The sequence below is a fragment of the Kryptolebias marmoratus genome, linkage group LG8 (genome assembly GCF_001649575.2).
Source record: "Kryptolebias marmoratus isolate JLee-2015 linkage group LG8, ASM164957v2, whole genome shotgun sequence".
Classification (NCBI taxonomy): domain Eukaryota; kingdom Metazoa; phylum Chordata; class Actinopteri; order Cyprinodontiformes; family Rivulidae; genus Kryptolebias; species Kryptolebias marmoratus.
Genome location: NC_051437.1, coordinates 20,417,098 through 20,440,047, shown reverse-complemented (window position 1 = coordinate 20,440,047; position 22,950 = coordinate 20,417,098). Strand labels below are relative to the sequence as shown.

Below are 22,950 nucleotides of genomic sequence, written 5' to 3'. Positions count from 1 at the left end.
CTCATTTAGCGGCAAATTATCTTATATTTCCACCTAAACGTCTTTTCTAACTGTTAAGAACAAATATCAGGGATCAAGCACGGTGGTGGAGCGCCACAAAGACAGATCTAATCGTTCAAACACACAGGGCTTTCACAAAAGTCTTCTACACCATTAAGTTTACCTTTTCAACCTAACCTATCCTTTTGTACTTTACCCAACAAACCTGAGCATAAAGATGTACCAATACATCAAAATAATCAGACTCTATCCCAAATGGCTCTTCTATGGACATCTCAATTCTTGTCCTATTTTTGGTCACTTCGTCTGTTTGTGGAGGTAAACAGCCACACATGGGATTTATGTATTTGCTTACAGATGTTTAATTTAAGGACACATTAACTGTCAATATGAGAAAAATATTGTGCAGCTTTTTGTTTCTTTTGACCAGTCTTTATGAAATTACAATGAGTATCTTTAAATACTGACACGGAAGGCACAGTCCTTTGACTTCACTAACTGAGGAAAGATGTGTTTCTCCCAGGTTCCAGAGGACCAAGGCGATATGGATGATAGCTCTGAGAAGACGCCAAGCAAAGCCTCCAGATCCCCCCAGAAAAGTTCGAAACGGCTCAAGACCGTCCCCGTCAAAGTAACTCTACTCGATGGCTCGGATTACGAGACTGCAGTTGAGGTATGGTGGTCTACTTGTTTTTGTCATTAAACAAAAAGGATTTATGTTTGAAAAATGACTGCAAAGTGAATGTTATCTTTGTTTTAGTCCTGTCTACCTAACAGAGGTTTTGTTTTTTTGTTTTTTTGAGATCTGAAGCTCAATTCCAGCAGGTACCGGCACTCAGACAATGATATCAGTTTACCATCTAACAGCATGTGGCTCGGCTGTGAAGGAGGATTGTGAAATAACTTCAGATTTTAAGTCAACCAGGTTTTACAACACATATCTGTTCAGTTCTTATCAGGGTGCATCACCATGGCAACTTACACAGCTAACCTTGAGTCAGAGATAGGAGACTGTGTGTACCAAAGCATGGCCGACTGACTAATCAGTTATCTAAAAAAAAAAAAAAGAAAGAAAAACAATCAAGATTTTTTTTAAATGACTGAAAGATAAAAGAATCTCAGCAGGGATAGCATCTTATCTGTAGAAAAAAGACAAATCAAAGCACATTAGACGCTTACTTATTGACCTTTAATGATATGCAGTGATTAAAATCTGTTTGCTCTAAAAGATTTCGGCTTTTTTTTTTTTTTTTTTTTACCATTAGAGCAGTTTTATTACCACTCCTCATGAATGTGATAATGTATTTATCTGTGTCTGTGTGTAGGTTCATTTGTCTGTAGCGATAACAAAATGTCTCATAAACCGGTGGGCAGATTTTAATGAAACTCTCATAAAGTAATCACTGGATGATCATCTACAGCTGATTAACTTTTGGAGTTAACCTCGTTTAGGATGGCCGCCACGGCTTTTACTGAGCTGCGTTTGGTGCGATAGTAGCTGAGATTCATCCACAACACTTTCTCTGAGTGCTATCATATGTCACAAGATCTCACAACATTACTTGAGAACCTGCGTACCATCTGTTACATGACTGTAGCTTGTTCTGAGGATATGATGGTTTTAGTTTAAATCTCTGCCATGAAAGACAACCTGCGATTTGCATCCCTTTGAGGAATGTTAGGCCTTTAATTGCCACATTGTTTTACGACTTTGTGTAATTTAAACATTCAGTATAGGGTCATCCATAAAACTTATATCTCTTGTATTTAAACAGAACCTCTGACCCAGTGTTTGATTCTACAAGTAGAATGTAAAATGGTACTGAGTCAAAAAAGGCTGTTCTGTTGCTGTGCTCGTTGAGAGCAGGAAGAGATGGATAGAGGAAGGGAGGTAAGACGCACTGCATTGTGGGGGGGTGGATGTCTAAAATGAGCGATCCAAAGCTTCCGTAAATCGTGACTCTGTAAACTTTTGTGCTTGTAAACAGGCCGGTTCGGCTCGGCGAAGTCCCGCCGCTCTCAGTTTATTTGAATCTCGCACCGATTCGCAGGTTGACAGTGATGAAGTGCTGAAGAAAATTTCTCTCCTCAACTGAAATGACTTCTGAGGGATGTCAGAGGGGGTGTTTTCACAGCTGTGGATAACCCTGGACCGGTCACGTGTAAACCAGTACGGCAGCCCTGTTGGCTGCCGCTGCTGATGGAGTGTGATGTGGCTGAGACCGAGCTTCACTCACGCCACTTCCATCCCGTTTATGCCGTACTGCTGCGCAACTGACCTCACATAAATAAACCCGTATCGGACCCACGTACATTTTCCTTCAACTCAACCCCCCCCCCAACCACCACCTTCTTCCTCTTAGTTACATGCATGCATGCACACACACATTTCTTCAGGTCATCTAGGAAGTGACACTCGAGGTAGTGGGCTTTGACGGGAAATCCATAGGGCTGACCGATGAGCGCTCTTATGTTTGACCGGGGAGAAAATAGAACGGGAGAAGATGAAGAGTGGACTGAGAGGCAGAGAGAAAGATGAAGAGGAGGAGGAAACGAGGCGTGCGTGTTTGTAGTTTGAATGGGGAGGACAAAGGAAAACAGGGACGGGATGAAATCATGCAGGGAAATCTTTACTTTAATTAGAGTCTTATGTCGACTGAACAAATTGAAAACAATGATAAAAAGCAACTGTTGAAGTAGCTGGACCGTCTTATTGACGTTTGGCACACAGCAGTATAAATATCGACTGCAATCAGTGCATTTACTGTGTCCGCACCGCTACCTAAGGTTGTGCTGTTATAGTAAAAATAATAATAAAACTAACTTTAATGAAGCATTTCTATTTTCTCTTTATGCTCAACTCAAAGCAAAGTATTCCTTATATCTTTGCACAATATCTATGTTTAGTTAAGCCTACTTCAAATTATTGTCTGTCATTTGATGACATCAAACCTGAATGGCTTGGCCTACTGTTTTATTACTGTGTGTAACTTAGGGCTTTTAAAGGACTTCTAATATTTCTTCAAAGTAGAGATATAACATTATAGAATATCATTATTTAACAATAAATAAATAGATAACAGCTCAGATCACTTATGAAGAGTTCTGGTTAGATACAAGTTTACCAGCAAATAGAGTTTCATGCACAAACTATTATTTGGTGTTTTTGTGTTTTAGTAACATTAAAAAACCTTATTATGGAGTCACAGAAAGGTTAAAAACAAAACAAACAAACCAAAAAAACAAAACATTGTCATATTTAAAACAGAATTATTTAGCTCCAGACCTCGTATACAAGACAGGTACAAGTAAAACATGTCTTGTGTTCGAGCCAGTACACTAGATATATATTTTTTTTTATTCTTTTGGCCTCTCATGCTTCAACTGAAGATGAAGCACCTCTGTGCCTCCATGATGCCACCAGTGGCAGCCTCGTCTTTCTTCCTGGTCGCAGACTTGTTCTCCACGCTGCAAACTTCTGTCATGGTTGACTTCTTTTGATAAGAGTTGCACAGTACAGTATCTCGAGTCAGTAAACCAGGTGTCAGGAAAGTTTGTTTTATTTATTTTGTTTATCCTGACAAAAAGGCTAGTTGGAAATTAAACTTTAAGCACTTGAAATTCACAAAATCTTTACAACTGTCTTAAAAGTGTTTGATTCCATTGTTTTTTTTTATTGCAGTAGTTCAAATAAATAATTTAAGATGTTTTTTTTTTTAAATGGACAAATTTATCCACTCCTTCCCACAGCCAGGACAACAATGTGACATTAATATGATGAATTTTAGATTATTTTGACCAAAGTCAAAATTTTTAAAATATGTGAATACGTTAGTTGGATTAATGTCACACTAAAACAAATTTCCCAAAATCCAAAACAAATATAATACAGTTGTAAGTCCAATAAGTTTCACCAATCTATAAGCTGAAGTTCCCTCTGTGCATTTATACCTGGGCGACAACAGAAGTGCAATAAAATGTCCTCCTACACTTTAGTAGTAACTTAACTGTACATGAAAACATGCTGTCTGTCCTCATCTTTTCTTTTTGGATGAGGCAATCAGCAGAATGGATTTCCAGGATTACACCAAATGGCTGCTAACACAATCAGCCGCAGAACTAGTGACAGAAATGTGATTTTGATCCAATTGGTGCGACGACAAAATCTCATCAACCGTATCTGAATTGGTTCCCATGCTTTGGGGACCACCCGAGAACTGTGTTGCAGCTTCATTTTGAGTAGGGGAACAAGAAAAACAGACAAATCTCCAACTGCATCCTCTGTCTTTTTTAATCAGCATGATTCTCTCACCGCTTTCACACATGGCGGCCTCTGTGCTGCAGAATCCAAAAATAATTATTTATTTGTCTGACAGAAAGACAAATTACTTTGTAGGGCTTAAATAAATTGCCCTTCTTACCCTGTTTTAAAGTTGTGCTGACTGTATTGTCAGCTTTTCCTCACAAGCACTGAACAAAGGATTTTCAGTGGCCTTTTAATAACTAGAGATAGAGAAAGTGAGAGGGCATGCACAGATACAGAGGGGACCTATTACTCCTGTTTCCATGGTAACAGCTGCTTGGTTGCCTTGTCGCCACAAGAGCCAGGTCTCCCTAGGAGATGAATCTGGTGTGTGTGCATATCCGCGGATGTTTGTGTGGAAGCAACATTTTGCCAGGGCTGCCTGCACAGCCCACGCAGGCCTTGATTTCCATCCCTGAAGGGCTGGAACCAAAATAGGTGTGGTCTGTTTGAACGCCACAGATGCAAAATGCCTTTCCACCCCTTTTATAGTCACATCAAGTAATCTGTGGTTCCTTCTCCTCAGCGGGGAGGAGGGCAGACTGAAAGCACCCCTCAGACAACAATCTGAGTGCATTTTTTTTCATCACTGATCGGTCCGCCTTTTGGGCATCTTCAAACATATTCAGTAAAATTAATCTTTTATTAGATTAATTTATTAAACATTTCCTTAAGTATTTCTTTTTATTTTGTGCCATTTATTTTATAATAGTATAGATAATAATAAAAGAGGACATGAACAATGATTTTACGGCTAAAATCAGAAGAACAAAAACAGGTAAATGTCAGATCTATGTTGGCCTCCATCAAATCATTTTTTTGTTATTTCTCTACGTTTTGACAGCGTTCAATGTGTGCTTAACCTTTATCTTTGCCTTTCCTCTTGTCGTGTCTTCTTACATGTTTTTCTATATTTGTCTGTGTGTTCATGTGTCTGGAAAAGAAATTTGCCAAGGGCCAGAGTCTGCTGGACATGGTGTGTGGCCATCTGAATCTGCTGGAGAGAGACTACTTTGGGCTGAATTTCACGGACACAGATAACTCTAAGGTCGGACACACAAAAAAATAAAATACACGCACATAGGTAGCTTACTTTGGGACCCTAATAAACATAAGATAAAACATCCACCTGTTGTTCTGTAAAGATACATAAAAAAGGTCTTTATTGACCTACATTTATTAAAAGATTAAGTGTTCCTATCAGACCCCGGGTTGATATTTGGTGTTCTTTTACCCATTAAATTCCAAGAATCACATTCTGGATAACTGAGAATCAATACTAACTTAACGCAAGCAGCAGCAAAGAACATTGTATTTTTTTTCACGAGCAAAATCATTGCTAGCTTTATCACTTTATGGAACAGGACAGAAATAAAAAATAAAACAGCTGAGACAGAATTTCCACTTTCCACTCAAACAGTCTAGCATTAGCATTGCAGCACAGCTAACCACTACAGGAAGTTGGAAAAATGGTATTCCTTTTAAGACATAATCAACCATATTGTATTTCCATCTATAACCATATTGAAAAACTGAATATATATATATATATATATATATATATATATATATNCATCTAAGTGTCAGTGAGACCCCAGTTGACCTTTTAACAGTGTAGATCCACTTGCTGCCAGAGGATGACCTTTAACATTTTAAGAAGTTATTAGGCAGCTTGGCCTTTTAAACTTAGAGCACAGAGTCCAGTAAAGTGATGCTGAAATGACAAAAATGGAACTAGCTTTTATTTTTAGGCCAAATAGTGGCCCTTTCTGCAATTATGAAAGTCCTTATAAAGTCTCTTGCATTAACATTTTAGGCTTTCAACAAGGGAAGCTGATTTAAACATGCGATAACAGACAGAATGTCTAATAGGGCTTTTAAAAATTTGAATTTGAATACGGATGATTTTGTGTAGGTAGCATTTCTCAAAGCAGATTTTCTCTCTTTTCAGAACTGGTTGGATCCCTCCAAAGAGATTAAGAAGCAGATTCGGGGTGAGTGTAGTAGACAAACTCGCACTGCGACAAATCCACACGTCACATTTTACTGTGCGCATATTCTTCGCGAAAAACAACCTCGACGATGATTTGTTCACAGTTGGTTCCTGGATTTTTGGGTTTGCCGTCAAGTTCTATCCTCCAGACCCATCTGTGCTCATTGAGGACATCACCAGGTAACTCTGATTAAAACAAAGCATTTAGGTTTATCTAGCTACCTTTTTTTTCTGTTGTTGTCTGAATTAATTAGATTTTTCTGAGAGACATCTCAGTTTTTAGGGGTCACAGAGAAGACATAAATACATAAAGAAATAGATGCTGCAAGCTAAAGTTAAAAAATAGAAAGAATCTGTACTGGTACATCAAACATTAAACCTTGTAAGAAACAGTGTTGGTCAAAATTAAATGATTTTCTTTTCTCCTGCTGGTACTTTTACTAGTTTGATACATGCCAAGTCTGCTTATGTACAGTTGCCAGGAAACATTTAAAGCCAAAAGTCAAATCTGATCTGCTTTGTGTTTCCCTGTTACCAGACTAAATCAGAACACATAAATGCATTAAAAAAAAGTTTGACCCTTCCAGATACTTCACCTTTTGTTTAGCTTGCACTCAACTCAAAATGCACCCACTCCTCTTTCTGAAGTCACTAATCTTCCTTGAAGAACTGCACAACGACAAGGCAAAAACAGAGTATTTTTAGGGTTTCTAAAATATTACATTTACTGAAGCTCTTTGTTAGGGGCACTGCTGAACTGTTGTTCGTCCTACTTCTGTCAGTCGTCTTTGAGATGCTTCTAAAATCTGACATGAGTGCAACGATCTCTTACTGACTACATTGGACATAATTAGGAAGACGCACACACAGCAAAACCTGAAATGTAAGTCGGATCAAACATCTTGAGCCAGTGCAGCGAAAGCTCATTTTTGCTCTAAGAAATGCCTTTCTCCCATAAAGATTCATCTAATCACCTTTTACTCGTTTTTTAATAAATCTTGGCAAGCCATCTTTTCAGACCAAAGACATTTCTTTGACTTAATTAATTTTATATATGATAATGCAGTTTTTACAGTACACATCTTGTAAGTTTTACAGTTCGTAGTTGTGTTACAGTGAAAACCGAGCCACGAGGTCAAAAGAATTGTTCACGGACCTTAAAATGAGGAAGGTTAATGGCCAGACTGAGAAATCTAAAAGGCCCCTGCCTCATTGTTTGGTCTCTGTCTAACTGTTTGGGCTGAGTGCAGTGTGGGGGCATTTTTAAAAAAAGCAGACGCAGCTTTAAGACGAGCTCAAGACTTTATAAACTGCATTCACATATGTGATTAGAGCGGAATGATTACTTTATTTTGCTATCTTACACACAATTAGTGTTATAATATGCCTACATTCTGTGGTTTTTGTTACCGTCGTCACCATCTTTCTTCTTGATCCCTACAGCTGCACCCACATCTAGCACGGGCAAAAATCTGATTTGACCATCAAAGAGTTCAGAGTGAAACTCAATCTGGCAGCTGTCTTTGATCACTTTGATTCTGCCCTTAGAGTCAAGCGTTAGCGGCATCCATCTTTTCCCCCTTTTGTGTGTCTTCAGGTATTACTTGTGTCTGCAGCTGAGAGATGACATCCTGTCCGGTCGCCTCCCCTGCTCGTTTGTCACACATGCACTCCTGGGCTCGTACACGGTCCAGGCTGAGCTGGGAGACTACGACCCCGAGGAGCACGGCCCCGACTATGTCAGCGAGTTCCACTTCGCCCCCAACCAAACACGAGAGCTGGAGGAGAGAGTGATGGAGCTGCACCGCAACTACAGGTCAGAGAAAAGACTGGACATGTCAAAGGTGTGTTAAAGCAGTGATCGGAGGAATGAATATGAAAGGGAGAGGAAAAACGAATATTTTGGGATTTGCTCCATAGGGGGATGAGTCCAGCAGAAGCAGAGATGAACTTTCTCGAAAATGCCAAGAAGCTCTCAATGTACGGCGTGGATCTGCATCACGCCAAGGTAAGGTGTCACTCATTCTTTCCCACTGAAACTCTCCCTCGAAATATGCCCTTTTTTTGAAGTTCTTTGATACTCTGTTTGTGCATTAACTAGGATTCAGAAGGAATCGACATAATGCTTGGTGTGAGTGCAAACGGGCTGCTCATCTACCGAGACCGTCTCAGGATCAATCGCTTTGCCTGGCCTAAAATTCTCAAGATCTCATACAAAAGAAGCAACTTCTACATCAAAATCCGCCCCGGAGAGGTAAGAAAGAAAAAAAAAAACTATACTTATCTTTTCCTTAATATTTGCTTGGCTTAGTCAAAGTTCACTGAGCAATCACTGCGTGCAAAAAGCTTTCAGTTCCTGGAATGAAGGATTATCAGGTAAAGAGTCGGCTTCACATTTACGCTTCATGATTTCACAGTCGCTTGAGGGTCGTAACTGTCTTTTTTAAATGGTGCAAATAGCATAAATTGTGATTTCATGGTTTAAAAAAAAGTGTTACTCCTGAGACTTATCTAGTGCGCCCGCTGAGAATATTTTTTTTGCTGAACATTTCTTACTCCCAGAAATATTGTGATAACAATTAGGTTGATAGATCATGTTTTGTTTTTTCCCTCTCCTCCTATGGGAACTTTAAATGTGATAAGGAGTAGAATTTATTTATTTTTTAGCAAGGCTTTTGTTGAAAATTTTTACAGCTACTTTTTAAGCTCAGCCTTGTTTTTTTAAGCTTCCTAAAATTATTCTGATTTGCCTTCATTCTTAAGCCTTTAGGACACCTGCAGTGGGCTTTATGTTCACTGTTAGGCTGTCATTTACAGCTTCATGGTGAAAACTAAAATGTTTTTGTGCATACACGTGTTCTGCTCATCCATGCTCTTATGTCAGCTGTCGCTTTCAATTTGCCTGGAGCAATATCACTGCCTTTTCAAGCCCACACTTTTCTAAACTGTCCCCACAGAATTTTTTATTTATTTATGTGTTTATTTATTTCTTTTTGTGTGTGTGTGTCGAACCATAGGTGGCCTTCTCTTGTGAAAGGACTACTTCCAGTCCTTAAAAACCTATTATTGCTAATAACCTATTGATTTGTCAGTATGTTCCTGCCTTCACTCCACTGAACATCAGGAATAAGAGCATGAATGGCTAATTTAAAGGTTGGTTTGAGATAAAAAAAAAAAATTACTCAAAACTGCCCCAAGAGCCAAGAGGCGGCGGTTTAAACTAAAAAAAAGCTAATAAATAAAAAAAAGATTTTCCCTTTGCTGTGGAGTAAACACAATTGATTGTGCTGCCAGCTGTCCATGTTTCCCAACACTTTGCTCCCTCACTCAGTTTTTTTTTTCCTTTTTCACCCCCCTCCCACCCCCACCACCTTCACTCCCCTCCCTCACCACCCAGTACGAACAGTTTGAGAGCACCATAGGCTTCAAGCTGCCCAACCATCGGGCCTCGAAGCGTTTGTGGAAGGTCTGCATAGAGCACCACACCTTCTTCAGGTAGGAGCTGATATTCACACGCAGACTGTCACCTCTCTGCACTGCATGGACCGTTAGCAGCCAGCACGACAGAGCCGAATCAAAGAGCCAGAGTCTTTAAACGCCGTTTGTTTCTTTCTGTCTGGTCTGCAAGGCCTTTTGAAGATCTGCTGAAATATTTATCTTTGCACAGATTTTTTTTTATTTTTATTTTTGCACTTATTGATCTTTCAACTAAACCGTCTCAAGAGAAATGTTTTCTTTTTTGAAACAGCCCTTCCGAAGTGAAGAGCTTGTGCTGCATCCAAACAAAACGAACAACTTAAAAAATAAAGCAATTTAAAAATGTATTTTATTGCATTTTGTTGTTAGCAGGCATTCGCAAAAACACACTTTGTTTTTTGTTTTTTTCTTAAAAAAGAAAAAGAAAGAACAGTGTGAATGAGCATAAAATGGGCTTTTTGCACCAACAAGAGGATTTTCAAGGACTTATTAGCTGACATCTTGGCAAAGAAACCTGACAAGTGGAAGAAAAAAAAAGTGTCAGGCCTAAAACCAAAAATCAATCTATGGCAAATAAACAGTATCTTTTGTCAGTTGATCCAGCATGACAGCTTTTTGGCCATTCGCTCTTCATCTTGTTGGTGCACATATGTTATTTTATTCCTGTCAAACTGTGTTTTCCTTGTCCTTTTTTTAATAGCTGCAGCTAATGAAACAGTTGAATCTATATTTTTGGGAACAAAAACATGTCTTTGTGACAGACTGCAGATAACAAGAACCTAAAGATCCAATAAAACAGTTTCTTTCCTCCTGAAGTTGTTTGCACAGATGAAGTACTGATCCACCCTTTAGGTTTAGGTTTCCTTTTGGGATTGAAAGATGCAGAGGTCAGGGTTAAATGACAGAAAATTATCTTAGGTAAATGATCTGATAAAAGACTGGACTGTAAATGGAATCTAAAAAAAAATCTGTCAGAGTCCAAAAATGAAACCTAGAAGAGCTTCACACAGAACTATTGATTAAAACTACAAAAAAAAAGAAGAAACTTAATTTGTTTTTTAAGCAAAAATAAATAAGGGTTAGTTCAAGACTTTTGCAAAAGACCTAATCATTAGCAGAGGTTTGTAATAGGGGAGTTATTCTTCTGTCATTTAACACATGCAGGAAGCAATGAAAGATGTTCCTAAATCGAGCCTTTCCACAGGTTGGTTTCCCCAGAGCCCCCTCCCAAGGGTTTCCTCGTGATTGGCTCCAAGTTCCGCTACAGTGGGCGGACCCAAGCCCAGACCAGACAGGCCAGCGCTTTGATTGACAGGCCTGCACCACAGTTTGATAGGTCCGTTAGCAAGCGGTACCTGCTGCCTCGAAGTATAGATGGAGGTACGAGCCCAGACTCTTTCACTGTCTGTCAAAGTTTACTCATATTTTCGATTTGATGTTTCAAAAAGCTTTACCGTCAACTTCCAGGTGTTTCATTGTTTCCCTCCTTTCACTTTTTTTTTTTTTTTACCAGCGTCAGCTCTAGGAGATAGTATGTACCAGCTGTCTCAAAAAAGCTCGAGCGAACGCACGCAGTTCATGTCCCGAGAAGACCTGGATCAGGAGGGCAGTCTCGACCTGGACCACGACCAGTATGAGGATCAAGACCACGACCAATATGCAGATCAGGAAGAGGAACAACATGAGAGGCAAAGGAAACAGACACTGGGTGCCAGCACTTCAACGCCCAGCAAAACCTTGGAGCTCAAGGTACAGAGTGGATCCAAATACTGAAGTTTACAAGTAGTTTTTGCTCAGGTTGTAAACTATCTTAGTTATGAAAAAGGCTGAAGATTTTGAACAAGGGATGAATATCATTCTTGAAAACTCAATCGATTGTAACAAGAAATTATGTCACCTGAAGCATTATGAGTATAAAGACACTGTCAAAGTTTTAAAAACTCCACAAAGATTTAAAGTGATTTGATTTATAAAATGCTTTCTGCCCCCTTTGCACCCCAAGTCAAAAATCCTGCATGAACTTACACTCCTAATCTTTCTGCTTCACACTCTTTGCTTTAAAGACACTAATCGTCATCTCTGTTTTTCCTATTTGTACCATATTCTCTACAAATCTAGAAAGCCTCCCAGTATAAGTCCAACTCTTCAAAAATCTAACCAGACTTCTTCGCTGCAAATTCTATTTTTCTAACGCGAACCCTGCCTTTTAACCAGTTTCTCTTTTCTTGCCGCTGCGCTGCTAACACTGCTAACCTCCACTCTCTCTCTCCCACATTTCTGCCCCACATTGTCCTCTCCTGCAGGACGAGGAGTCAGGGTCACCCGTAGACTCAATGCCAGAGGTATTTTGGACATGGACCTTTGTGTCTGTGTGGTTGTTTTAGATCATGCAATAGCTCTTTGTGTTTAAGCCCGAACTGCCATTCTCTTGTTTATTCAATGAAACATTTAGTTTTATTTCACATTTTCCAGGATTTCATAAAGTAGAATCCATAGAAACAGCATGACTTGTTGTTCAGAAGATGAGACAATTTTGTGTAAAGCAATAATTCAGATCTTTTCAAGGAGGAACAATTAGTATCTTACCTGTAATAGATGGCATGTTGAACAACCTCAGGTAGGAGAAATGGCGTTTAACTGATGAGCTAACAACTAGTCTGAGCGACCAAACAAACCAAAACCAAAATGGACTTCTGCTATGTTATGTACTTTGGTTGTGAACCTGCTCCGACCAGTTGAAGCTCAAATCTGCTCAGAATTAAATTTAATTTCTCCAAACTGAGGTCATTCAAAGAGCCATCTACAAGATATTAAGTGATCATAACCTTTTTCCTGAACCCTCTTAAAAAGATTTGAACTATCACTTGAAGCACTGTTGACATTCTTAAAAATCAATTGTATTCATGTTGACAAATTTCATGATCATTTAGAAGCTTAAAAATTGGCATTTTTACGTAATGAGAAATTGATTTAGATTTATTTTCCGCTAAACTGACTCTGTAGAAATATACACTGTTCTGTCTCGCATTGGCCTTGTTTGCAAGTATGTGTGGTAATGTTTTGGGCACTGCAGGAAGTATTAGCAAATTAGGAAACTTCTCATTTGTGGCTTTGTAATGCGTTCTCATCAAATCTTTTTTATGAAGAAGTGTGGGAATAATCCTTTTCCTAACACTTAAGTTCAGTCAATTAATGACTGCATTAATTATCGTTTGGCTGACACATAAATGGATTGTCCCTGTCTTCTTGGCAGAACATTATTCAGCTTAACAGTCTGAGTCAGATGCCCTCCCTCCACCTCAGTGGTGTCAAATGTTTGTTAGTCTGGCTGCTTGCCTGCCTTTTTGACTCACCTGCAGCATTTTACCTCTTTGTCTCTGCACGCATCTGTTCTCCCTTCCCTCAAACTCTCAACCCTCCTGCTTTGCTATAAAAAAAACCCAAACTGTTCAATCCATCTCACTTGCCCCACCTCATCTGTTGGACAAGGATGTGGTCCATCTTCGGCCCAAACAGGAGGTACTGCTTGTCCTCTTTTCTTGGCCCGTGCTCTGTATGAATCTCGCCAGGTGTTCTGTGTTGTTGTCTGATTCTTATCTGCATCGTTCATTAATTGTTGGACCAAAGCAACGGCTCTGCATCTGAAGTTAAAAACTTTATTTCTACTGTGCACAAAATTGTTGTTTATCTGAAGTTCTGATTGTCAGCTTCAAAGACATCTGCCAGCTAAAGACTTCTTTTGTCTTTTCATCATTGATTATAAAATAATTACTGGCCTCAATTATCCTTGGCTTTGTACTTTATCAGTTGCAGACTAAAAGAGGGGGGAAATGTTAATCTGTTTAAGATGTATTCGAGTTTTTCTCTGCTATTAAGAGATTTTCAAACCTCTAACCGTCTTATTGGATTTTTTTTTCTTCTATAATGTTGCCGTGTAATAAAAAAGTGTCAGCTATTGTAAAATCTACATCAAGATCAACTTTAGAAATATATGTGCCACAACATACATTTAGAAGTTTTTTTTTTAACTCGTGTTAATTTCTTTTTTGTCGTTGTTGTTTTTTGCCCTTTAATATACGAGTAGCAGTTCTTGGATAAGCCAGAAGATGTTTTACAGAAGCACCAGGCCAGCATCAATGAACTGAAGAGAGCTCTGAAGCAGCCAAACAGTAAGATGGCCCAGAGGGAGCAACGCATCACTTCAGCTGGAACCCCCGAGCGGAAATCAGTAAGATGAATTTCTGCTGCTATAATTGTTCTGTATTCCATCGTCTGTGTAATTCCATGCCAACTCCTAAAATATTCCAGTTTGCATTACGATGAATTTTGACAAAAAGAAAGTGATCATTGAAAGTTTTTTTTGAGTTGACATGGAATAACTTATGTCCTGACCATGATGTATTAGTCCCGTGTATTGCTGTCTGTTCTTATTCACTGTCAAAAATGTGATGTCATTAAGCTGAAACCTTGACAAACACCTTGAAAATGTGAAAAGTGTGAGATTAAATCTTTTCCTTACGAGTCGCGCAGTATTTATTTGCGTCTACAGTGATGATCTCAAATGAGGGAGCAGTTTTTAGGCTAATTCAACTGTCTACTCTGTCAATTCAGGCAACCAGTGATGCCAAATTGATTGAGAAGGAGGATGGTTATGAGCGAACACTGGAGTCTTACTCTAACGCAAAAAAGAGTAAGACCTCTTCAGAGGGTACGGACACATTTGCAGCAACACTTCAGACTGGAGCAATTATGAATAATTGCCAAACATCCAGGGAATCTTCAGCGGCTAAACCTGGAACGTCTGTAATTGCAGCCGCAGGACTGAAAGATATGAACAAGATAGATGATGCATCTAATAGGCATCATGATTCGGTATTAGCAAGGAATGCATTTCATGAAAATGGATATGGCTCGCCACCTGAAAAACTGATGGGTAAAATGAAAAACGACATAAAGTATTTTCAGTACGAGCATCGGGAGAGACCGAAGGGCTTTGAATCTCTTGTGGCTGTGGATTGTTTCCCTAAGGGCGACAGAGCCCGAAGCGAGAGTGACACGAGGCCTGGCGATGCTCCGGAAAAAAGAGACCCCAGCCCCACGGGAGAGAAGAACTGCAACAAACCCGTGAACTCCCATTCAGAAGTCCCCAAAATAGTTCCACTCAAGCCACAGAGATCAAAGAAGTCTTTGAATAAAGAGAACAAAGATGTTGTAAGTCCTCAAACCCTAAGCCAGTCAGACAGAAGCACCACTGGTGCAGCTGGAGACGCACGCACGGCAAAATCCTCCTGTGAGTCAGAGAGGAGACCGCACGATAACACTGTACCCCAGTCTTTAATGCTGAATCAGCAGCAAACCCAAGTTCACCAGCAGATCAAGAACGACTTGTTTGCTCAACAGGAGCTCAGAGACGGCAGGGATTCAACAGGACAAGCCCAGTGGACGAGAGTGAATGCTCTGCATGAGGGCACTTTTCCGAACGCCTCAGAGTTTAGCTCAAAATTCCCCACAGCTCCCCCTCGCAGTCTCCCTCTGAAAACCCAGTGGTCCCGAGACAGGCCAAGCAACATGGACAGCAGCCACATCCACTACCGGATCCCCAGCCAAGAAACAGCCAAGCGGAAGCAAGCGGTAAACCATCTGCCCCCCACTCCCCCCTTTTCCAACTTGTCTGTCCATCATCGGAAAGTAAAACATTGCATGAGCTTCAGGCGATGTGGTGCAGACCTTGTTTTTGCCATCTAAACACACATGCGCACAAAAACATTACGCACACATAAACTTCAAATCTCATGTGGCTGTTTACGAGAAAGCAAAAGTTCACGACCCCTCGCATTGCCTCATTGACCGACTCAATTCACACCCATGGCCTCGGGAGCATTTTGCTTTTTCCTCGTTCCCCCTGCAAGGCTTGACATCTGCTTGGCCATTTCAGAACGCTGTGGGCCTTTAAGCAAAGTTCGCATTGCTTAAGCTTCAGGCGTCCTTTAACTTGTCACCTAAACACCTGGTCTCTCCTTCCAACACCCTCACAGAGTACAGCTGGCTGCTGTTGCAAGGAGTGCAAGACCTTTCCACCATTTTTCTTTAAAACCTCACTTTTCACATAATTCAAATCCCTTTTAGTAAATAGCTTTGGGCAACGGAACCAAATGTTCTACCTTGGCACCTCTGTAGCAAATGAAAAAAGGTGATTAGAAGTAATCACATACTGCAGAGCTGCCAAACCTCTTCAGGGCTGGGGCATTCATATGCTGTAAGTGTGAACACCTTTCCCCTGAAATAAATGGAAGAAATCAGACCTACCTTTCAGTGCATGGCATTACCACTGCACTTAAAGACATTTTTGACTGATGTCAAACCGTGAATGATACCGAATGCATGCATCTGATGTCAGCCTTAAACTTTTAAAGTTTCTGTGAAATATCAAATTCAAGTTTACTTATCAAGTTTAACATAGATCAAGGTGTATGTGTTTTTGTTTTGGTGTGCAATAAAAAAAAAAAACTAACAATGAACTTTGTTTCTGTTTGCAATACAACAATTATGTTTTTGTGCTACAAAAAGAAATCAACTAGTGACTTAACTCCCTCCATTCTGTAATCTTTTATTCCAATATGTTTATACACAAAATGAATTCCTTTCATATTAATGTTTAAACACTGTTTGTGTTTTTGTTTTAAAGGAGACACCGCCCACACCTGCGATCCACGAGGAGCCGCTCAACGAGGCTTCAGTAAGTTCATTCATTTTAACAACGTCTTTGAAAATAATGTCACAGATTAATGACAATTATTGAGAAAGGAGACATGTATTCAGGGGGATCAGAATCCTTGTTTTGTATCCAGTTCAGAAATAATCTCATCATTGAAATTTCATAACAAAGCACTATGTGGAAATTAGCATTTTATTTTAAAGGGAAATATATATATATATATATATATATATATATATATATATATATATATATATATATATATATATATATATATATCAGCTTAGCTTGCTAACACAAGCCAAAAACTAAATGTATTCCTAAAGTTGTCTGATGTTGTTTAAAGTTCAGTAAATGGATCTGTATTTGAAATTCTGATGCTGAGATACTCTGATGCCATTTTCTGATTTCAGAATAAAAATGACTCCAAAACATGTCACACACTGCCGCGCTGCCATCACATTCTCACTCACTCTGTCATCTAAATAAAGATCTAAATTAAACAGAACAAATGGAGGGGAAAATTTCAGTTTATGCATTGGGAAAAAGATCATATTTATGCTTGTGATTATGTTACGCGTTGGCTTCAGTATCTGATGTGACCATATTCAGCATCATTAACTTAAAATGTTTACAGATTTTGTTTTTATCAGCTTTGCACATCAGCTTGGTGGATTTTTTTTTGTAATCTTTTTTTTTGATAGCTGTTTAGGTTTGCTGTTCTGTTTGATAAATCTCATTCTGATGAGGATCAATTAAAACTGGAAACTGGATCAAAACTATCATACTACAATGCCCATGTTTAACAAATGTAATAAGGAATGAACGTCTTTATCGTCTGTTTCCACCATAAGCTCTCATATTTGTTCCCATCTGTGGCCTGTTTAACATCCATCAGGGTTCTCTACATGATCTTTACCAAACTCCTAATTGTTAGAGTGCAAGTATTTGTGTGTACAGGAAGTAGTAAAAATGAGTAGATTCCTTCCTAATGCTGACTAGTCTGTGAATGCAGCACAACAATGAAATTCTGGAAAACTTGTAAAGTTAGAATGATCAGATTGTTTCTAATAGTAATGTAAAGATAAATGTATGCATTATAAATCTCCTCCTCTGCAGAGGGAACCATGGGAGAGACGTCTGGGCTCCGTTTCCGAGGATGACCAGGACCATGAGATCCTGTACCTGAAGGAAACCCACCTGGGAATCGAGCGTAAATGCTCCAGCATCACGGTCAGCTCTACTTCCAGTCTGGAGGCCGAAGTGGACTTCACCGTCCTAACAGACCTGCAGACGGGCATGGAGGAGTTTTCCAGGGGGATGTCAGAGTTGGGAGAGCGGGATCTCTCGCCTGACAGGGGACTGTGCCTGGGCATCGACTTCCTCTATCAACCCCCCTTCGAGCTTCCTCCTCCTCCTCCGGCACCAGCTCCAATCTCCAGAGGAGCCAGCAGCAGCCCCCCGGCTAAACCTGTTCAACCTGAAGAGGTCCGACCAGAGGTCAAACGGCCTGAAGGGCAGGTAGTCTAAGGCTTTTACATTGTTTGAAGTGGTTAAATGCGTCTGTATATTGGGTTATAATTTGATTTTATTCTTCTCACACACTAGATGACTAAACTGAAAAAAACTCTTCTACAGAAATATTCTGAATGGATATGAATTTGTTACTAAATAGCAAGAACTCCCTGTTTAAGTCTAAAACTTTAACTGTTTTTTTGTCTTTTTCTCTTCTAAGCCTGTAGTTCCTAAAAAACCAAAGAGGTCGGTGCCAGTGTCATCGTCGGTGGACAGAGATCAGTCACACAAAGAACCCAGTCGTGTTTCTGCCACTGCATCTCTGAGCAGGGAGGCCAGCGACATCATGCCCACACCAGCTGTCAGGAAAACTGACGTCAGAACAGAGACTCAACCCAACGGGTCAGAGCTCACCACTACCATCGTGGAGTTCACAGATCAGGTTAGTTTCATAACTTTCAGCTGTTTGGTTCTGAGGCTGTTGAAGAAAGTTGAATAAAAGAAGTCTCATACTGATGTGGTCTGTTTCAGGATCATGGGATCACTGGCCTAAGTGAAGTTTCTTACTCTACGAGACAAAGTGTATCTCCAGTGAGTACAAACATGAGCACTTCTCCAATTTTACCTCAACCTGCAGCACTCCCCATCCACCTCTCTGTGGTTTTGACCTACTTACAAAGGCCACAGAAATAAATGCATCAATGCACACCTTTTGTGACATACTGTTTAGATGTAAATCTATTTCAGTAACAGCACAAAAGGAACTGGCAGAAAAACAAAGGGGCAGGCACATGTCAGGGTGTCGAAGGTGTTGTGATAGGTGTTTTCTGAGGAGACCAGTAGAGGCATACTCTGGTTCTGAAAGCCTTTTCTAGCTTGTTCAGTTTTGCAGAAACACAAACAAGGACAAGCTGGACTGAAACTCCCTTGCACATGAGGACTGGACAACATTTCTAACTGTATATATGCGTATTATTAGTTATGGCAACCAGATGTATTGCTGCATTTTGGGGGAAACTATAGAAGATGCAGATTTTTTGTTGTTGTGTAGATTGTGACTGGCAGGAATGACTAATAGATTAGTCTTAATGGTAACAAAACTGGTCAACAGGTTTCAACTTGACCAGGTTTAAACAGACGCGCTACTCAAGAATTTGTGAATTCAGTCAAGAAGGTACCCAAAGCCAGTAAAGCTTATTTGTATAAATGGTGATACGATACCCGGAGTAATAGCTCGAAGGAGGTTGGAAGTAGTCAAGCCCAACGGACAAGTTGTAGAATGGCTCCATGTCAAGAGTTTTGATATCTCAATCTTCATTGGTGGTCAAAATGGTACGTTGTTGACTAGAAAATACAAAGACTGTGTAGCTGAACTGCTGCATACTTGTCTTGTTGATTTCCTACCCTGGCAGACAAAGCTGGCCCTGGAGAGGGATACGCTTTTTTTTTTTTTTTAATGGGTCAAGCAGAGAATTAATTGCTTATTGCCAGAAATTAGATAAATTAGCTGGAGGAGGTGGAAGAGGGTTGAACAGGGTTATAATTACTGGCTAATGATTGGTCTTTCTCTGTGTTTATTCATTTAATGCTTCTAGCTATTCTGCTTTATCAGGTGCACAAGGGCAGTCTTGGGAGAGAGACGTCAGGCTCACCTATCCTTGTGACTGAAAATGTTACCTCAGCAACGACGCACGTCACAAAGGTAGAGGGGCCTAAATAAAACTTGCAAAGCGTGTTATCCATGCACCGCAAACCAACTGGGTGCTGCTGAGCTTCGGTGAATGTGAGTTTTAATGAAGGCTGTTTAAAGAAAGCCCACTGTGCGTTTCAGACGGTGAAAGGAGGATACTCAGAGACGAGGATCGAGAAGAGGATTATAATCACAGGAGATGATGATGTTGATCAGGAGCAGGTGAGACGTGGACACAGTGGCTGTAAAATGACTATATATAAATATATAAAATCAACATCATATGCAAATAGTGACTCAGGAAATATCTTTTACTTGAGTTTTTAGGGAATTAGAAAAAATATACAGCTAAGATTAGTCAGACTCACAAATATAAAAAACAAAGCATCTCTCCAGTTGTTTCTTTGGATAAGCAGAGAAAATAGGAAAAGATCTTAAGTGGTACCAACTTAGTGAAAACGATTTATCAGCTGTACTTCCAAACATAAAGATTTTCAGTTTTGTTGAGCAATGGTGTTTATTTAACTTCTGATTTGGTTCAAGACTGGAGCTGTAAAGCTTCATGAAGCACCAAAGATTTAACAGTTTGTTTTTCTACTGACTCTGTCCTTGCAGGCTTTGGCCATTGCAATACAGGAAGCCAAGCAGCAGCATCCAGACATGCAGGTGACCAAGGCAGTTGTCATTAGGGAAACTGAACCATCCACTGAGGAACGACATGGCACATCATAGGTACACGTGGCATCTTAGTCTCTAAGTAATAATATCTTTCCATTACTTAAACTCTTGGGGGGAAGAAAAAAACAACAACTTCCGGCTGAGGTTGTGGTTGACTATCTCATCCTTCTTCTCTGCAGTCCCATTACACAGAGACAACAGTGCCCCCCCGTGGACCAGAAGTGTCAGTACCTTACCTGGATTTGCCACCCACCATCCCAACTGATAATAGGACTGCCAGTATAGAGCCTCTTGTACCATTTATTGGTGAAACGGACCTCCTTTTAAATTCTAACATGTATTTTTTTAAACATTTCTCTATTGTAATCACAAATGTTCAGTTGAATGAATCAGAGATCATTTTCTTCAACTGGTCAGTAATAAGAGCACCAAAAATCAAAACGTTTGAGAATATTAAAGAAACAGTCCAGCTAAAATCCCTGCAAACCTCTCAGGGCACATAAGATTTAAATCACCTGAGTTACTGTTTCCCAAAGGTCAAAGAAAATAATGTAGAAGGAGTTTCTTTAGAAAGCGTATGCATGGATGACATCCGTCCCATGCAGAAGGCATCTTTAGGGAATTTAGGACGTGAAAAGAACACACCGTGTCGGACAAATCTGCTGGTTTTTTACACTTTGTTTACTTTGTGCAGAGGAGTCTCCAACATTACCAGTCAGAAGATCAAATGTTTTAACTGATTGATGAGAGTGTACTGATTTAAAAAAAGATCCTGGTCGTTTGAAGGTATTTATTCAACTTTTCTGATCACTATACTTCCCTCTCTCTGTCTCATGTTTAGTATTTCTGCTGTTCTGTGTGTTTCACCTTGATGTGTGGGTGGCAAGTAAGCAACAATATGCATAAACTGTAGGTGACATTAGGAGCTATTAATTTAACTGTGCACCTGCTGCATTTATTCAGCATATTTTCTGAGCATTAAGATGTTTCAGAAAGAGCCCGGTTGTTTTCCTCCTCCCTGCCTTTAGGTATGCTTTCAGAATTCAGCGGGATGTAACGCCACTTTGGCAATTTTATGTAGTAAATGCATAGAGTAGACTCACAAACCAGTTGCATCAATAAAAGTAGTCCTTGAGATGTCTGCATGATAATTTCTTGCATTATCGGATTGTGATGCGAGGACAATGGACTCAGATGTAAACAGCCAGAACATGAAGATGTTTACAATTTGACTTTAAGAACAAAATTAGGCTTTCTGAGAGGAATTAAATTCTTCATCTGATAATAGTGTTCATTTCAAATGCACAATATATAAATCCTAAAACCCAATGAGAGCACCTTGGTCATTGTAGTTTGTTTTTTTTTGGTTACAATTCTTTATTATTTGCATTTTATCTTGAACCACTGGTGCTGTACAATATATATGAACATATCAGCTCAATTTTATTTTACTTTGCACTAAATAAACAATTAAAGTGGTCTGTTTTGTTGTATTAACTAATGTTCTGTTTTCTACTGTTGTTAATTTACTACCAATTAATTCTTCTTCCAAGCTACTTTCTTGATTATGATATAATCCACCAGTTCTATTCCAACACATCCTGTAAAATACATTAATAAAGAAAAAAAAAAAAACACCGTAGGACAAACATCTGAAGTTTTAGCTGTGTTCAATTTAGTAGATGAATGTTAGAAAAATGCCACAGACATGTGATGTGCCAATTAAGATAGCAGTAAAATGTACAAACACTGGTTTTGTATAAAAATGCTTTTTTTATGAATAAGCTACTTTTAATTACAAAGTGCCAGAAAGTCAAAAGCATAAACTTGACATGACATGGGTTCCCTTTAATTATTCTATCATTACCATAAAAAAAAAACAAAAAAACCCAACAATTTCACTCATATTTTATATTTAAAATAATTTGTGCAGCATAAATAAATTCATTCGATTGATTGAGATCAGTGTTATAAACAGTCATGTCAGGTTTATAAAGATACTACTGAGGTACAGCTTTGGCTTTCAGACACTAATCTTCACAGTGTTCACATACGTAGTGTAACCTCTGTTGTGTTTCAGATTTTGGTTCTGAATCTTTTCAAGTGATGGTTAATCATGGATATGGGTGTCAAAACTGGAAGGCTGAAGGAAAAAAAAAGAAACACAGCCTAGCATACCTGTGTGCTGTTCATTTGGTGCCGTTTGGTAGATTGTTAAGATGTGAAGTAGTTAAAGGCCGTGGGCACGATGTACACTAGGGGGCATCAGTTACCTACAAGAAGCAAGCTTTGTCACCAACAAGCATACCCAGCTGAAATCCTATTCACCACTCCTCATAAAGATGTAAAGTTATCCAAATCTTCCTGGGATCAGCCTGTAAGGACAGACCAACCAACAACCAGACTATGTTTGTGGACACTTTGTCTTATTGGATGACCTGTGATTGAATCATGAACCTCTCTGCTTCCACTTCACCCCTCCTGCTCTGCTGCTTTCCATTGCTTGGTGCTGTCTTTGCTGTACATTGTAATTAAATTCCTTAAAAAAAAATAAAGATGAGGACAAAACCAAACAAGAA

General features: G+C 39.4%; 1 protein-coding gene across 1 annotated transcript in view; it reads left to right on the top strand.

Moving 5' to 3' along the window:
* Positions 1–22,310, top strand: part of si:dkey-178k16.1 (band 4.1-like protein 1) — a 40,432-nt gene extending 18,122 nt beyond the window's left edge. The window contains exons 3-24 of the mRNA XM_017417821.3: positions 524–673; positions 5,247–5,351; positions 6,255–6,297; positions 6,401–6,476; positions 7,894–8,112; positions 8,217–8,304; positions 8,398–8,550; positions 9,694–9,791; positions 10,978–11,153; positions 11,287–11,522; positions 12,077–12,115; positions 13,263–13,292; positions 13,858–14,001; positions 14,385–15,404; positions 16,459–16,509; positions 17,608–18,009; positions 18,224–18,445; positions 18,535–18,594; positions 19,616–19,705; positions 19,835–19,915; positions 20,309–20,425; positions 20,551–22,310. Coding sequence (XP_017273310.1) covers positions 524–673; positions 5,247–5,351; positions 6,255–6,297; positions 6,401–6,476; positions 7,894–8,112; positions 8,217–8,304; positions 8,398–8,550; positions 9,694–9,791; positions 10,978–11,153; positions 11,287–11,522; positions 12,077–12,115; positions 13,263–13,292; positions 13,858–14,001; positions 14,385–15,404; positions 16,459–16,509; positions 17,608–18,009; positions 18,224–18,445; positions 18,535–18,594; positions 19,616–19,705; positions 19,835–19,915; positions 20,309–20,425 — 3,600 coding nt within the window. The 3' untranslated portion in view covers positions 20,551–22,310. The remainder of the gene's footprint in view (positions 1–523; positions 674–5,246; positions 5,352–6,254; positions 6,298–6,400; positions 6,477–7,893; positions 8,113–8,216; positions 8,305–8,397; positions 8,551–9,693; positions 9,792–10,977; positions 11,154–11,286; positions 11,523–12,076; positions 12,116–13,262; positions 13,293–13,857; positions 14,002–14,384; positions 15,405–16,458; positions 16,510–17,607; positions 18,010–18,223; positions 18,446–18,534; positions 18,595–19,615; positions 19,706–19,834; positions 19,916–20,308; positions 20,426–20,550) is intronic.
* The last annotated feature ends 640 nt before the right edge of the window (positions 22,311–22,950 follow it).